A 17,824-nucleotide genomic window follows, 5' to 3' on the forward strand; every position below is an offset into this window, starting at 1 on the left:
AAAAAATTTACTGTTCTAGGTTCCCGAAAAAATCCAAAATATCTTCATGGAGAGTAAGTGGGCTTGAACGGGCTTCGTGGCTTTGTTCTCTAAGTTTATAAATCTTGTCTCTTAGTCTAATGCCAAGGGGCATGGACCTACTATAGAAAATAACACTTCCTTCACATTCCAACATACAAGGACTTGCTTGGTATTCCCTCTCACATGAAAATGGCAAGGTGGGGCTAAATTCATGATTATAAACATGTTTTCTTTTTCATGAATCGAAGTACTTTTAGCCCATGATGCTAAATTTCATACTTCTTGATATCTCCCTTATAGTAGCATAATATATATATATATATATATATATATATATATATATGCAAAAAACAGAATGAAAGGAAAGTATTGTCACAATTATATAATACAAAAATATTTAAGCTTTTGCTTGGTATTTTTTTATATGGTATTTTTCAAAAATAATTTTTAGTCGAAAATATATAAATATACATATTTTTTTATTTTTAACATCGATATATCAAAATTATTAAAAAATATTAATTTAATATTTTTTTCAAATAAAATAAACTTTTAAAACACATCAAAAAGCACCAAACACTCAATTGATTTACAACAATATAGAACACACAAGGCTTTATTCTTATTTGTATGTTCCTTTTACCTTTGCACTCCAAAGTTATTCTTAAGTAGCTCCAAGGCATGAAAAAGAGAAGAAAAACTCAACTTCAAACAAAAGTGATCTCCAAATAATACACACGTTCGAGAACAAGTTTTATTTCATCTTTTTAATTAATGAAAAACATCCCCAAAACTATAGACTATACAGTCGAATACACATTCTCTTACAAGGTCACGTAAATCCCGTAATTAGCTCCCATATAATTAGGATGGTCTGATATATTCATGTTCATATCCATATTTATATTAGTGTATTCAATACAATATTCTAAGACAAATCAAAGGTCTAAAACTCCGACTCATGCTTGATCTAAGTAGTGTAAAAACAAAATCAATTACATTAGGTCAAAACTCAATATAATTTTAAAAATTATTATGATTTTTTTTAAAAATAATGTTGTCTCCACTGAACTTGTAATATAAATCTTTGCCGGATCATATATAGTGACGAATTTAATAACATTATATTGATATCAAAATTTTCATGTACACGTCGGAGACCATCAAAAACCTATGAGACAATATTAATAACCCTACCATGTCCATTGTCGAAGGCAAGCAGGGAACAGCATCTGAATCGTACGAAGACAGCTACACATGCGAAATAATTTTTGTACCTATTTATGCCTCAATTTCTTGTCTTCTCTAATTTTCTGGATAAAAACAGAATCAATCATAAATTCATAATCAACAATAGCTCAAAGATCATTAATTAGAAAACTAATCGTTCATGTGTTAACTAAAATTAATTAATGTTTAAACATCCAATATTTTCCATGCCCTTTCTGGTAATCACATCAAAAGTGGAAGATGAGACACGAGTGGTGAGAAGCCCTCCATTTTGGTGACAGGAAGATCCATTAAAAGAGGGTTTTAAGAGAGGCTGTTAGTATCATCATGGTCTTGTAGTTGGGTTGTTGTTGTGGTGAAGAGGGTCTGGTCCAGTTGGTACTTCTCTCTCTGACTCCTCATCTGTGACAAAACTTGATGCTCCCTTCCCCATTCTTGTGATCTTATAACTTTGATGAATATCCTGTATTTAAGAGCCAAAGAAGAAGAAGAAGTTTAAGAAAAGGGGACCAAAGAGAGAAAACCCATCAAAGGAACAAGCTTGAAAACCCTAGAAAGACATAAAAGTTTTCTCCTTTAAGGATTGGATTGGTGAAAAGGTGGCATCTTTTTGCATTACCTGTGCTGAAGCTCTGGCTCTATTTCCTGCTGCTACTGTTGTTTCATGCATTGCAAACATGATGAGATTACATGCCATATTAGTAAACCGTATATTTAAACTAGCTAAATAAACACAAAGGATTCGAACTTGAACAAGAGACAGAAAGAAAGGAATGATTTTGAACTTACAGGAACGAGAGGAATGGACTAATGGCATCAAAACAAAGGTCAAGATGATCAAAGCAATGGAGATTGATGAAAACCTTGAGAGACCATCTCCAAATGCCATTTTGCCGGCTCTAACTCTTTGGAGAAGAAAGAAAGATTCTTTTTTTATCTTCTTAACCAAAGCTAGCTATCAAGACGAGGAAAGGAAAAGGGTTTTGAAGATAGATCAAAGCAAAGTATGCAGCAAAGCTTTCTTTTACATGGTCTTTGTGTTAAAGATCAAAATTCAAAACCAGTATACTATTTTACAGGGTGTAAATATAATGATATTTATGGACTTCTATAACCCTTGAAAGGGTGTGAAATTTACTAATGACCAGCGGTTAAAGTAGTAAAGGTCCGGGGGTAGGATTGTCTATAAGATTAAGTGACCCAGTTACAAGGATGATTCAGGACAGTTTCGTAGGTTTCTACAGTTGGCACATATCAAGACAAACATCCTACCTGGTACGTAAACTGGCGGCGAGAGATCTGGATGCCACGTGGTGAGATGATGTCTGTGTCGTTTGGAGAGGGCAACTCATGCCATAGTCACCGAACTCGGCTCAAAGGCGGACTAAACTCGCGGGTCATTGAATCATTCCGAGTGATTTTATTTTGTTTTTGTTTTTTTTTTATAAAATAATTTTTCAGGTTTGATTAAATTAATAAAATTATTAAAAATATTTTCTACATTCAGCCTATTTAACTGGCATGAGTTTAGTATCTTTTTTCGTTTAACTTGAAATGTAAGATCAAGTTTCAGATCAATTTCTAGTACTAGATCGGAAGTTTTCTTAGTCGGCCTATTAAACCGGCATGAGTTTAAGAAGCATGCAATTCATAACTAGTTAGCTTATTGGTAAGTGCCGGTATCACTTATGAACCAACTCCCCTGCTGGTCTCCAAATATATAAGAATCAAATAATTTTACATTCAATGTAAGAGATTATCAATGAGGGTTTTGAAAATGAAATCAAAGGCTAGTTGGTTGCTGTTAAAATAAGGTACATACTTGGTACTGTTTTAATGGAATCCATGATCCAATATAGATGGAATGAGAACTTACGAAAGGAGGAACAATTTTTATTTTTTTTGTAAAAGAAAGTCGATCCTATGTTATGTTCTTCACCAAGGATAGGAACGAATGCTGCAGTTTTGAAGCCCCTAAATCATAGTAAGGGAAAGAGGAGACTCAGAGCGTTGAAACTTTGGCAACAGTAATTTAGCCTGCCGATGAGGGAGAAATGTCACATACAATCTATGATCTCAAGTATCACTTTGCAGAACTAGGAAACAAAGTAGGGGATGGAATCATCACCAGAAATGTCGAAGTCGAACAAATACAAGTCAGGAAATGGGCTGCTAGTTGCAGCAAAATCTTCCAAGTCAGCAGACTCAAAGTACTTATCGACAGACTTGTCTTGCTTGGTGGGAAGTGTATCTTTGGCAAGATGATGCGATTGTCCTCCAGTCATCTCATTTTCATTCCTATGTGGTGTTGGTATAAGGAATCTGTCATTCTCTCGATGAATGTCCGTTCTCACCTGAGAATGCTGGCCATCATGATTAGTCCCACAATCAAGAGATTGATCATCGAAAGTACTATGGATAGTTTTGTGATGCAACTCTGGATTTTGTTGGGAAGGACAAGAGACAGGCCCTGCATCAGCAAAAATTTTGTGTGAAGAATTGACATTGGCAAAGGGAATGGCAGAAATGTAACTAAAGTCAGATGGGGATAGGTTGGACTCACCGGAAAGATCTTTCTTCAGAGGCCTCGAAGCTATAGTTGTAAAGCTGTCCTGCTTGGTTTCATGCATCTGATGATATTCATCTGGATGTAAATCAGTGATCTGTATCAGACAACGTGTTTCTCTGCACAGCTCCAGAATTATCATTCAGAGGCAGTACAAGCTGTTCATCAGCATCACTTGACCTCACCAGGGGCTTTTTTGTCCCAAGTTGCCCTTCCCCTAGCTCGGTATCTTGGACATGATTTTGACTGTTCAATGGCTCAACATCCATCAGTTGATTTCTCCTATTATCTTTTGATGAAACAGAACCCACACCATCATCAACATCATAATCACTATCACAACTAATAGCATGATTCTTTATTTGACCATGGCCACCTTGAGGTCTTTCAATTATGACAGATGTGCCAGTATCAATGCTATGTTTCCCAATGAGGGATTCCTCTAGACTCAACAATCCCAGCCAAATTGCACACTCCTTCGCTGTCATCTTATCCTGTAAGCACTTTGACTGATGGACATGCCTCCTGATTTTGCAAAAATCAGGTGACCTACGCTTTATTACAGCAGTCAACACCCCGACTTTCCACATCTTCTTCAAATCATGAGGTTTCTTAAAAGGAGGACTCTGAGCTTGGGGTAGTCCTAGTTTTAGCCACCAATCTTCATTTCCAGTTGGCCACCAAGGTGGTGGAACCTTTTTCTCCAATGGATGCTTCCTTTGAGGGGGATTGCAGTGCTGAATCAAAGAAGACAGGAAATCCTAAAGTTGCATCTTGCAGGTCTTCAAGAACACTTTGGGAGTTCCTATTTCTACTCTCATTTAACTCGCCCATAGCAGAACACTCTGCTTCATACTTTGCTATGGCTGCTGGCCCATTCTTATCGAATTTCACCTTTTCTTTCCACCAAGCTCTTATGTTATCAGATGCACCACTTACTGGCTTACCCTTCTCTGGAATGATTCCATACACAAATCCACGTGCTTCGCACACTTCCATTAACTTCAACATATACTTGAGAATTCCATCCTGGGCTCTCAACATTTTCTTCCTCCTAGCGAGATCATAGGTCCGCTTCAGCTTTTGCTTCTCTGCTAGTTGTACTGCAAGCTTCTGTCTTTCCTTAATCCTTTTGAGTTTGACATGATCCTTCCACATCCTTCTATCCATATCTTCTGCTCCAATTTCTTCATCACTAACATCTTTCTCAGCAATATTCTCGCACCTTATGTCATCAACTTCAATGTCTAAGCTGTCAGTCACAGAATCATGGAGCATCAGAAGGTGCTCCAATGTCCAGCTGATTATACTACAATAGCTCAACCACGTGGCTACCATCAGACTTCATAAGAAACTTGACAAATAACATTTGATCATCACAAAGTAGCCTGTTTTGCTCTCAAAACAAGGAAACAAAATTACTCATCTAAACCGAGCTAAATGGTTATTTTAGGCTCACAGATAGATCAGATTGGATATTTTAATCTAAAAACACCAAAAACCTAATACTCCAAACTTGAATTCTTTTCTTTACCAATGTTTTCCCGGAAACCAAACAAACAAAATCACAAAAACACAGAAAAATTCTGCCAAAAAGAAACTATCCCTCTACTCTCTTCTCATAATCTCAAATTTAGTAAAAAATCGATAGAATTTCCGCCAAATGAAAACCAAAGTTCTATCTTGCATTCCAAAATCTACCCACTTCTCAAAATCATTCAAAAACCAGCTAAAATTCTCCGAACAAAATATACCCTCAAGTCTAATTCAAGAATAAACAGGTAGCAAGTAACACAACGTAAGAACATCCAAAAACTATAAACTTTCTGTAGAACATCAGAAAAAGATCAAAACTTTGAAAAAAACCTTACCAAATATCAGCTCCTATCTCTTCCAATTTACCCATCAGACTTGATCAAAAACTAAGCTTTGAACCTCAAATCAGCCAAACTAGTAAATGGGTGTTTATAAATGTGTCTCTTTTATGCTTTTGGAACGATTTGATTGTCTTGAACTCGCCAACAGAAACAATGGGTCGCTGGAAGAGACAGAGACAGGTGAAATCTACAAGAGGGCATTTTTGCTAAGGCTGTCCCTAGCACGGGTAAAATAATCCTCTTCTTAGAGGTTCTTGATATTTCTGAAACTATGCTTCTTGATTTATGGACTTCTGTAACCTCACTAAGCTATGAAATATACCAATTAACTTCCAATTAACTTTAGGTAGAAGTAGCAAATGACGAGGGGTAGAATAGTGATTGCCTTCCGTGTATCTCGAATTGAGTTTCAACCTTTGTTAATTTTTTTTTTTTAAATATTTTAAGATGATATGTTAATATTAAAATTTAATTTTAAAAAATAAAAAATATTATTTTATTATTTTTTAAGTTAAAAATAATTAAAAAAATAATCTCTAACACAATCCCAAACAATCTCAATAATTAAACCTGTTCCTCAATAATTAAACCTGTTCCGTGGGATCCATCCAGTGACCTAGCAATTCGAAGCTTGACTTTGGCTTTCATTTTTGAACTATTTTGGGTATTAATCCGGAGACAAGTTCAAATTGGATGCCTTATGCGTTGTTTAGAGCATTTGACACTTAAAAACTGTTTTTCCCTCCAAGAAAATTCTTGCTTGTTGCAAGATGAATTCAACTAATTTTGATAAAAACTAAACTCTAAATCTAGAGATGTATGACTTCCACACTCCACAAATTGAAAAAATAAAATAAAAATCAACCTTAAACCTCATAAATATACAAGTACCACCTCCTGTGGTTAGTCACTTGAATTGCTCGTTGGATTGCAAATGGACTTGAACATCACAGCATCAATCTCGGTTTTAAAAAATAATCGTAAATGCATTAGTTCATAGATTATTGAAAAGGTTCATCCATGCAATTACAACCCTGGACTCATGTCCAGCTACCTATGTTCAGCTTAACAAGTGTGCCTGAACTAAATACTCTGAGAGTAAGAACCAGACTTTGGCGTCCATTGCAGAGGCAGAGGGATACATAAGTAAATGGGGACTCACTGAAGGACAATATGATGTGTCCACTGATCATCCAGGTCAAAACTGGAGGAAACCAGACGACCAGGTACGACCTATAAATATGTTTAAAATTACCTTAAAATCATTCAAGGCTTTCTTCTACACAATCATCAATCTAATCATCATTATTGCCTTTTGTTTTCAAGAGTTCCAATTATTTGTATTCATTAGCTTTTCCATTCCAAGTGATCATTGTTCTTATCAACAGATGAGAGCCTCTATCTAACACAGCACAGCTGACGCAAACAAAGCTTCAGCTTATCAATAGGATAAATAGATATGTTCCAATAGAATAATTCATCCAAAGGAGCAAATACGATAAAGAGATATAAATCAAAGAATATACAGGCATGGAAAAGGGAAGGTGCCATTAGCAGATATGGAAAAGGGAAGGTGCAATTCGCAGATATGCTAAAAAGTATCCCGCTGAAAGGTGATAAGAATTTTGTTAATTGCCCCATCTAACACAAAGAATCATTTACATGAATTCCTATATAATTATCCTCATTGAGGAAGACTGTGCCTGACCATTAAAAAAAAGAAAAAAGGAAAAAAGAAAAGAAAAACTGCCTCCCCTCATTTTTCTTGTGTTAAATCATTGAGTTGTGAAAATAATTAGGTGTATAACTTAATGCCTTGAAATGCACAAACAATAACAACTGTTAAGGCAGCACCTCTAATTGATAGAGGAAGTCCTTTAACCAGGTCAGAAATGGTTGCGCTGCAGTTTTGAGCTTTTCACCTGTCCCTGGATCATAATAAGATCGAGAAGACTTAGTTATATGCAAGACAAATAAATTTGGCCAGTAGATTAGAAAGAGATGTCACTTACAATCTGAAAGTATCAGCTGTGTCAGCTTTCTGAAACTATGCACCAAAGCATTGGATCAATTCATCCTCAGGATCAACAAATAAGTCATCCAATGAAAACGAACTCATTTCAAGGAATGGGCTGTTAATTGCAAAATCTGGCAAGTCAAATTCAAATTGCCTATCAACAGCTCCATCTTGCTCAGTGGGAAATGTATCTTTGATAAGATGATGTGGTTCTCCTCCAGTCAAGTCATTTCCATTTCCTTGCGGTGCTGGTATATGGAATCTGTCATCCTCTTGCCTGATGCTCATTGTCATCTGAGAAGGCTGCCTATCATGATTTGTCCCATAATCAAGTGATGGATTATAGAAATTACTATAAGTAGTCTCATGGTGCAGCACTGAATTTTGGCCCAATGGATAAAAGGCAGGCCCTTTGTCTGCATAAATTTTCTCCGTAGAATTGACATTGGCAGAAGGAACACCAGCATAGTAGTTAAAGTCAGATTGGGGTAGGTTGGATTCACCCACAAAACCATTCTCCAGAGGCCTTAAAGTTGAAGAGGTAAAATTTTCATGCTGAGTGTCATGCATCTGATAGTCAACTGGCTGTAAATCAGTGTGATTTATATCAGGCAAAGTACTTGTCCTCTCAACACCCAAATGATCATCATTCAGCTGTGGTTGAGGATGTTGATCAGCATGGCTTGACCTCACACGGGGCCTTTTTCTCCTTGGTTGCTTTTTTCCTAGCTCCTTATCTTGGACAGGATTGGTAGCATCATCTCGACTGTTTAATGGCTCCACATCCATTGATTGATTTCTCCTATTATCTTTAGATGAAACTGAACCCACACCATCATCAGCACCATCAACATCATAATCACTATCACTACTAATGGCACGTTTCTTCTTTTGGCCATGTCCACCTTGAGGAGTTTCAGTTACACCAGATGTTCCATTGTCACTGCTAGGTTGCCGAATGAGAGATTCCTCTTGACTCAACACCCCTAACCAAATTGCACTCTCCTTTGCGGTCATCTTATCCTGTAAGCATTTTGATTGACGTACATGCCTTCTAATTTTTGGAATATCAGGTGACATGTGCTTTATTACAGCTGTTAATACCCCAACTTTCCACATCTTCTTCAAATCATGTGGTTTCTTATAAGGAGGGCTCTGGCCTTGGGATAGTCCTAATTTTACCCACCAATCTTCATTTCCCGTTGGCCACCAAGGTGGTGGAACTCCCTTCTCCAATGGGTACTTCCTTTGGGGGGGATCACAGTGTTGCATCAAAGAAGACAACAGAGACCCTAAAGTTGCATCTTGAAGATCTTGAAGAGCACTTTGAGAGTTCCCATTTTTACTGTTCTCTGCCTCACCCATGGCCAAACACTCTGCTTCATACTTTGCTATGGCTGCTGGCCCGTTCTTATCGAACCTCACCTTTTCTTTCCACCAAGCTCTTATGTTATCAGATGCACCACTTACTGGCTTACCCTTCTCTGGAATGATTCCATACACAAATCCACGTGCTTTGCACACTTCCATTAACTTCAACATATACTTGAGAATTCCATCCTGCGCTCTCGACATTTTCTTCCTCCGAGCTTGATCTGACGTCTGCTTGGGCTTTTGCTTCTCTGCAGCTTGTTGTGCTGCAAGCTTCTGTTTTTCTTTAAGCCTTTTGAGTTTGATACGATCCTTCCACATTCGCCTCTCCAAATCTTCTGCTTCAATTTCTTCATCAGTGACATCTTTCTCCGCAATAGTGTCACACCTTATATCATCAGCTTCAAGGTCCGCGCTGTCAGACACATCAGTCATCGAACATTAAACAGTGCTCAATCTTCTATCAAGAGAATCATTAAGAAATACACCAACTAAACTTTTGAAAATCACAAAGCAGCATGTTACTGTCTCAAAACAAAGATAAGGAAAAGATCACCTAATCTAAGAAAACTAGTTATATTACGATCAGGGAAAGGTAAGCTTCAGATTTGAAATCTAACACTCAACGGCTGAATTCTTTTCCATACACAATTTCGTTTCTCAGGTACCAAACAAAAGATAAGAACTCATAAAATTTAAAAACATAATAATTCTGCCGAAATAACAACCTTCCCTTTACACTAACACTATTCTATTTTAAAACCATTAAAAAACCTCAAACCAACTCAAATCTCATGCATTTACAATCAAAACAAAGAGACCCCACAAAACTAATTCAACAAAAAAACAAACCATCTTTCAATGAAACATCAATTAACACAACACATAAAAACCCAAAAAATATCAAACTTTTTGAACCACATAACAAAAATATCAAAACTTTTTTTTAAAAAAAACTTACCAAATATCAGCTCCAATCTCTTCCAATTCACCCATCAAACTTGATAAAAAAAACAAGACTTTGAACCTCAAATCAACCAAACAAGCAATTCGGTCTCAAGTTCTGAAACCCTTTTCTCTATTTTTGTTGGGTTAGAGAAGAAGACACGGTGTCCTATATGAGAGATAGAGATGAACCCAGAGGAAGAGAAGGCGCAAAGAAATGAACCCAATAAGGGTTTTTTTGCCGGAAAAATAATAAAGTAAAGCAGTTTTTGCTAAATTCAATGCACAAACACGATAATTACTATAAAATATTTTACAGAGAGATAGATTTTAATTGGGTCTCTATCGAGATTTTGAGAGAGAGAGAGAGAGATGATGATGTTGCTGATGACGTTTTTGAGTGGCAGCCTCGTAAGGAGGCCAAGTTGAATGAAAACACCTCATATTTTCTCATTTTCTGGGTTATAATCACCTGCATCCCTATCTATATTAAGAAAAAAAACACGTTTTTATAATGGTCAGTGGTGTTTTTTTTTTTTAAAAAAAAAAGAAAAGTAAAATTAAGTGGAATTACTGAAATTCAACATAAAGAAGATCTGACGGCGTCATGGATTTTCTTATCACTTAAAATTCAATATCCAACTTTCCATCAATGATTGATTGCTAGAATCTCACAAGAAAAATGATTTATAATTTGGAGACTCGGAAAAATATTAATAAATGCCTTATCTGCTAGTTATTGCTTCTTTTTTTTCTTGGAAGATAAGGAGAGGTTTTCTTAGGGTGAGATATATAATAAAGAAATATATAAAATGATTTCCTTAGAAAAAAAAGATTTCCTTTTAATTGGTCTCTCTTTGAAATAAGAAAGAACCCTAGCAGTGCTTGGAAGGTCAATTTCAAACACAAAATCCCAATTTCCTTCTACATGATTCGTATCCTCATAGGCAAGAGTGGGGCATACGTGAATCAGATTCTCACACGGCTTCTTTGGAATGTCATATATTTGATTCTCAAAGTACGAGGACACTCGTTAGCTTAGTATTATGGTAATTAAACTTTGTTCAACTTAGTAAATTAATTTGGAAAAAAATTCACCATTTAAAATTTAATTTAGATGTGACTTTAATATAAAATAAAATAAATATTAATCGAGTTGGTATAATCAAATCTAATTTAAATTTGATCCCGTAAACTAAAAAACAATATTATTTTAACTAAAATAATTATTCGGATTGACAAGTAATATACAGGTTTAGCTTGTAATTCAATAAATCAAACCCTTTGTGAATCATTCCTACAACTATAGCTAGGAGTGAACCCTAAATTGGATTAGATGTTCTTACTTTTCCTTTCATATATGCTATGACAACTACTCTTGAATTTTTCGAAACTGAATAGAAAATCCTGTCTTCGTAAGTGGGGCAGTATTTCCCACTTCTATCTGAACTGGCGACTAAATTGTCAACTTTTTTTTTTTGCCAACATCACAAATTATCTCGGGGTTTGCAGCGATAATGTGGTATATCTACTATATGATATTTAACTAAAATATATTTATGATTAACTAATTAGAGACTCAAGGAATAGTTGACGCCATACCTAATCAAAAAAGGATGTTATCCAAATACATTTTAAGTAATTGTAGTAAAACTTGACTTGTTAACCTTTTAGCTTTTAAATGATATGAACGTATTTAAGCGCAATTTTTGTTCTGTAAGACCATAATAAAAACACAATTTTTGTTTTTCTTTTAAACAAATATGATTAGTATTTAAAAGTGCATTCTCATTAAGGTTTTATATCATCATATTGCACTAAAATATCGTTAAATTCCCTAACTAAAGCATGTTTTATAATAACAAGTTTAATAATATAATATATCTTTAATTTATGGTAAATGCTTGTTTTGAATGCAGGTATATCTCACAATTCAAAGGATTGATTGATGTGATTAACTATTGAAAGTGAAAAGACAAAAAGAGGACTCGGCTAAGAGAAGAGATGCTGGTTCAATTCCAAACTAGAACATCATTTGATTATTTGATCATAACTGGAGTTGTAGAACTCGGATTTAGGTCCACTTTATATGGATGAAAAGATAAGACATAGACCTAAAACGTTCATGAAGAGTTCAAGACTCAATTCTGCCGTTTTCAAGTTCAAATCTTAGCAACAACGGAGAAGTCAGAACCTGTTCTGCAGCTCAAACACTGTTCGGTTTTCAGCTCATATTTTGAGTTCTAGAAGTCCAAATGAGCTCTGGATTTCTTGTTGGAAAGCTGAGATAATTGCCCACAGCTTTCAGGGAACAGAAGGCTCAAATTCTGATGTTAGCAATGACGTTTTGGCCAGCCAACAATATCAAAAATCTGCCAACAATATCAAGAACCAGCAGCTAACAATGTCAAAAACCAGCCACCAAATCAATGGTTGCCTACCAATCAATAGTTCTGAATCTTAGCCTATAAAAGGAGGCATTTGCCACGTATTTAGTCATATTATTTTTCAGATCAAAATCATGTTTTTGCTTTCTATCTTTATATCTTTGTAATGTTCAAGTTTTCTTTCATGCTATATTAATCTCTTGTTTATGCTTTTTCATTTCCTTTCCTATAATTAGTTAACTTATATCATGTTTATGTTCTTATGTTGTTTATTTATGTTTTTCTTCATCATTATGTTTAGCTAAATTAATTATGTCAAGGTGAAAAAGTTTTACTAATGGTGTTAGAATAAGTATAATATAAACTCAACATGGACTTTAATGTTTATATCCAAGAAAAATTGTTATTAGCATGTCTTATCTTTTTATCTTACTAATTCTTAATACTTTACTTGTTAAATGGTTAATCTAGATTTGTGTTGTATAACACTTGGTACATCAAATGCTTGATCCTTCATAGTTTTCGGCCGACATCGTTGTTATAATAGGAACTTGATTTGTTGTTAACATAAGCTAGCAACATGAATGCCTGATGATATTTATAAGTATGGTGTTACTTAGATAAGATGATTAATATGATCATGTTAATAATTTATAATGAGCTAATAACGATAAATCATCCGATTGAAACCTTCTTTGTGTGTGTGGTTTCCAATTGAGTAATAAAAAGAGTTTATATTATATTTATTTGAAATACTATTAGTGAATCCTCTAACTTTGATATCTGTTTTATCATTGTTTAATCCTTACACCAATATCACATCCCAAAACTCTCTTCAACTTCTTTTTTGTTATTATTCTCTTCAAATCTTTCTCTTTATTTGCAATTTATATAATTGACCTCCCTGTGGTTCGACTCTGGTCTTGCCGAGTTATTTATTACTTCGACACTCTTGCACTTGGGATAAGACATCAACTTTTTGATCGTGTCAAAATATAATATTGAGATTTTTCATCGGCGCGCGATTGATTTCTAAAATCGCTCCCGGTTGTAGGCTTTTTACTAGTTAGTCCTGATAAAGCCCCAGACGGTGTATTTTTTTGAAACGAGGCCCTCGGAAATAAAACCTCCTTATTTTATTGAAATTTCATAAACCTAAATTAAAACTAAACTAAAGGATAAATATGATAAATGAGGAATTAATTTCTTTTTCCCCAAATCCGTTCTGTTTGGCCTTCTTTCTTTTCCCCCACAAGAATCTATTTGGCTACAGCACAAGCTAATGCAGCTAGAATTACTGAAGAAACCCAAGCCAAAGGAAGCAACCACTGCATTGCATTGCTTTCCTCTAAGAGAAGGATCCAATTTAGAGGAGCAAAGATATAGCAACCCCATCGAGAAGTATGGAAGGAATGTCTGCAGCAATGGTTGAGCAAAAATGGCCCAGAAGGTCTGATATTATGTCCTTGCTAGAGTCACTTTTTCCCGAGTCCTTTTTCTCTAATGCTGCTGTCATTGGACAACCTGAAAGGTCGACTTTAACATCAGATTGTTCTCTGAAGAGTCTCCAAGCTTCTAGAATTGGTTCTCCATTTCTCCAGTGCCGACAAATTTCATAGATCAATGAACGGCCATGATCACTTGAGGCACTTTGGCAGGATGATGCAGCCCGGATGGCATCCACCTACTCAGATTGAAACTCTTGACTGGTTAGTAATTAAAACTTTATATATATTAAAGAATTTCTTAATATAAAGTTTTAAGTTATTATACAAGGTTTGATTTAGTCGGACTTGTGAAAATTAAAAGTTTTAAGTATTTGAGTGATGATTTATCCTAACTAGATGGACTTTATAGATAATCTAATATATATGTTTTTATAGATCAATGGAATAAATTTATGTTTAAGAGAAGGTTTGATTTTGCTAGATTAGAGTTATAATTTAAAATAATAATAACATGAGATTTGACTATTAGATTTAATTTTAAATTTTTTCAAATGATTTTAAAGATAATTTTCAAATGGATATTCATTTTATTGTTCACCGTACCATTGAATATCTCAAAATTAAACCTAGATATTGTTGATTGTGTCAAATTTATTATTTCTCCTAATTTTTTTTTCTAAATTTATTGTTTTAATTTGGATTTTGTGTGAATTTTTCTATGCTTTTTTACTTTTATATTTTTTTTCTAATAGAGGTGGGGTTTTCTAACTTATTTAAATTTCTTATAAATCTCTAAAAATACAAACATCATCAAACTTTTTTTTTCAAAGAATAAAACTGTGATGTTAAGATTCACATCCACAACCCTTTTTATTCATCAAATTTTATGTGTTTCTGTGTTATTATTGTCGCTTCTGTCTGCATCAAGGTTCCAAGAATAATTTTATTTTACTTTCTAACAATTACTGAACTTTAGTGATTCGGATTTCTTTACTGTGAGATTTTGATCAATGTGATTTTCTCCCATATCAATATAAGGGAATTCAGACTCATCCCATGGTCTGGTGCAGTCAAGTGCAACGTCACAGGTGACTTGATCATGTGGAATAGGCCGGATTTACAGCTGGAAATTGTAGCGAACGCCTCCTGGAGAACTTACACGGTGTTGGAAATCTTCAGCTAGAACAATACAGCAAACAGCAAGAACTAAAACGGTAGAACAAGCAGCAGCAGCAGCAATCCTTGCCAATCGACACATTACTTCAGCTATAGAGTCTTCAACAAAGTGAACAAAGGCTAGCAAGTAGAATTAAATTTAGTACAAGCGCTTCATTTTATTCCTTTTGAAGATGCCTGGTCCATATGTTGACATGAAGATCTCAACCAGTAGAGGAAATTGTGAAAACATGAAGAGAGTGAGTGACTGGAAGACAAGCACGCAAAACAAATGGAACGGTAACCTCCATCATTCCATCTAACATTACTAGAAGAGCTGCACAGAAGGCAACCATCATAGCTGCAATAGAAATGAAAAGTGTAGAAAGTCCTATTATCAACTTCCTAGGCAAGGATATCAGAAAATCTTGCTCTGCTTAACGAGCTGTGAGGATTCCCAAGAACATCAACACTGAAGTAGAAGAAGAAAAGAGAGAAATTGCATCCGATATTATAACAGTCATGTAAGCCTTCTTATGTAAGAATACTGGATTAATACCAGTGTCTTGAATATTACCAACCGGAACAGTAAATGCTGCAGCAAACATAATTGTAACGATAAAGGCACCCACCACAGCATAAGAAGTTGCCGTGCTCTTCATCCATTTCTCCCCTTCAATCACCAACTGCTTGTGAGTCTTAGAAAATAGTTGGCCAGGTGTTTCACCCGAATGATTGCGAATTTGCGACTAAATTTAGCTGCAGGAGTCGTGATGTTTTCTACTTCCTACAGAAAAATCATTAAGCTTAAAACATGAGTAAAAAGTCCAAGCATACAAATACACATAAAATCCTTAATCATGCATTTTTTTTTTTATGATAATTAATCATGCATGTTGTGAATATCAGCAAACATTAATTTCCTTGGAAAGGCGAGTTGGAACACTTTTCTTGGAATACTTCTGCGAGCGGAGCAATCGGATATCGATATGTCATCTCGAACTTCATGAAGTGACAAAGAACAAACACAAACTCTCAAAACAAAATGTGACCACCGGAGTATATATGGTTTGAGGAGATTATCTTGTACCTCTTTTACCATGCTGATGTTAGAAATATTTGAAAGAGAAATGTAAAAATGAGAACATAGGAAGTATAGTAAGCTTCGTGAAAAACAAATCTCATTCAGAAATATCTTCTTTCATTTTGTTTTGTCATATTGCATCTATAATTAATTTTCTGAAATTAACTTCCATCTTCATCTTGAAAAGATCTATCTTACATCTTTGTCTCGGCCACTCATTTCATCATGGCTAGCTAATGGTATTCCATTGCCATTTCTTTAATTTGCTTTTCTTTAATTATTGTCTTTGTGTGAACATGGCTACTCCTAACTATTTTTCTTTTCTTGTGGTTGTTGCCACAATTCTCTAGCTAAACATGTCTTTTCAATATTTGACTCTTTAAGTGACCATTCCACTTCTTCGGGTTGCCGCCTTCTTCTTGTCAAGGCTCTTTTGCCATTTCTCATCTTTTGTAGGAAGAGTTCTCTCTTCTCTTCTTCATGTGTGGTCGCTCTTATACCACATCTAATCTCTTGTGCAAGAAGTTGTTAACTCGCACTAAACTTTTTTCTTATACTTCTTTTATCTCTTTTTGATGCAATGTCTCAATTCTCTTGTTGGAACTATCATCTTCCACCTTTATTGTTTTTTTGGACATCATTTGCCCATCCACTCTATTTTGAGATTTCACACTCTGGTCCCTCTAAAAGATCATTAGATCGAACTAGCTCTGATACCATGTTAAAAATATTTGAAGGAGAAAAGCAAAAATAGAAACATGAAAAACATGATAAAAAATAAATCTCATTCATATAAATATTACTCTCTTAAGAGAGGAAATCATAATCGACTTGGATTTATATTTATAATAGTCCAAACATATATTTATACTAGTCTAGAGTAATTCAAAATATTTAAAAAATAAATACATTTTTAATAGTTATATGTATATATCTAGAAACAACTCTTTTCTTCTTCTCTGCAATGTTCTTTTCTCTTTGTTTTTGTTAATTTTCCAACAACTATAAACTAAACTTTGGCTTTCAGTTTAAGGGAAATAGACACTATCTCCATTATGAAGTTGTGAGAAGTAACATTATCATTATAATTCTTTCAAATGCAAGTACTTATTTATCCTTCTTTTAGAATTATGCTATTGATTTATGTCCAAATTTATTGAATTGTTTTGAAATGGTATATATATGTGCTTTCTAGTTTCTTTCAATATGTAATTGTTGTTAATGAGTAAAATAAGAAGCAAAGAAAGTTAACTTGATTAACTCAACTATCATTTTAATTTATTAGGGAGGAAAAAGTTAAGTTAAATTACTCAAGCTTTTGAATGGTTGTTTACGATAAATTTTACGAACTTTATTCTTAAGGCTACTGCCGAGTGAATTGAAATTGCTTTTTAATATTAAATTTGCTTGATAGTAAGAAATTGATTAGAGAGCTCTATCTAATTAATTTATCCATAATCTCCTCGATTCCCCTTAGCTTTAAGGGATATTGAATTTATTTGCTTGAATTGAAAGGATAGTTTACTTCGATGATCAACAGATTTATAGGAATGGATGTCTAGACATTTGAACCGAGTTAATGACATATCAATTTATTATTTTTATTTTTAGAATTTTGCTTCTTTAATTTTTTATTCAAAATTCAAATCCTCTGTTCCTTTTTATTTTAGTATATTTCACGATCATACTACAAATTTATTTTGTTTGTGATAGTACTAAAGTT

The 17,824-nt window shown here is 34.5% G+C and overlaps 1 protein-coding gene and 2 pseudogenes across 1 annotated transcript; all 3 read right to left on the minus strand.

Moving 5' to 3' along the window:
• Nucleotides 1-3,347: 3,347 nt before the first annotated feature.
• Nucleotides 3,348-7,133, minus strand: LOC133682707 (ETHYLENE INSENSITIVE 3-like 3 protein; annotated as a pseudogene).
• A 150-nt stretch (nucleotides 7,134-7,283) lies between these two features.
• LOC133682497 (ETHYLENE INSENSITIVE 3-like 3 protein) lies at nucleotides 7,284-10,438 on the minus strand. The gene is made up of 3 exons (XM_062105886.1): nucleotides 10,044-10,438; nucleotides 7,707-9,497; nucleotides 7,284-7,622 (listed from the first exon to the last, which is right to left on the minus strand). Exons 1-2 carry the CDS (start codon nucleotides 10,076-10,078, stop codon nucleotides 7,742-7,744), a joined length of 1,791 nt encoding a protein of 596 aa, XP_061961870.1. The 5' UTR covers nucleotides 10,079-10,438; the 3' UTR covers nucleotides 7,284-7,622; nucleotides 7,707-7,741.
• A 4,739-nt stretch (nucleotides 10,439-15,177) lies between these two features.
• On the minus strand, nucleotides 15,178-16,013 carry LOC133682714 (uncharacterized; annotated as a pseudogene).
• Between the last annotated feature and the right edge of the window lie 1,811 nt (nucleotides 16,014-17,824).

This window comes from Populus nigra, chromosome 1, assembly GCF_951802175.1.
Source record: "Populus nigra chromosome 1, ddPopNigr1.1, whole genome shotgun sequence".
In the NCBI taxonomy this organism is placed as follows: Eukaryota; Viridiplantae; Streptophyta; class Magnoliopsida; order Malpighiales; family Salicaceae; genus Populus; species Populus nigra.

Coding starts and splice junctions, on each gene's coding strand:
- LOC133682497 (XM_062105886.1), bottom strand. CDS start 10,078: ATGGGTGAATTGGAAGAGATTGGAGCTGATATTTG. Junction 9,498..10,043: donor GAGATTGGAGCTGATATTTG/GTAAGTTTTTTT, acceptor TGTGTCTGACAG/CGCGGACCTTGAAGCTGATG.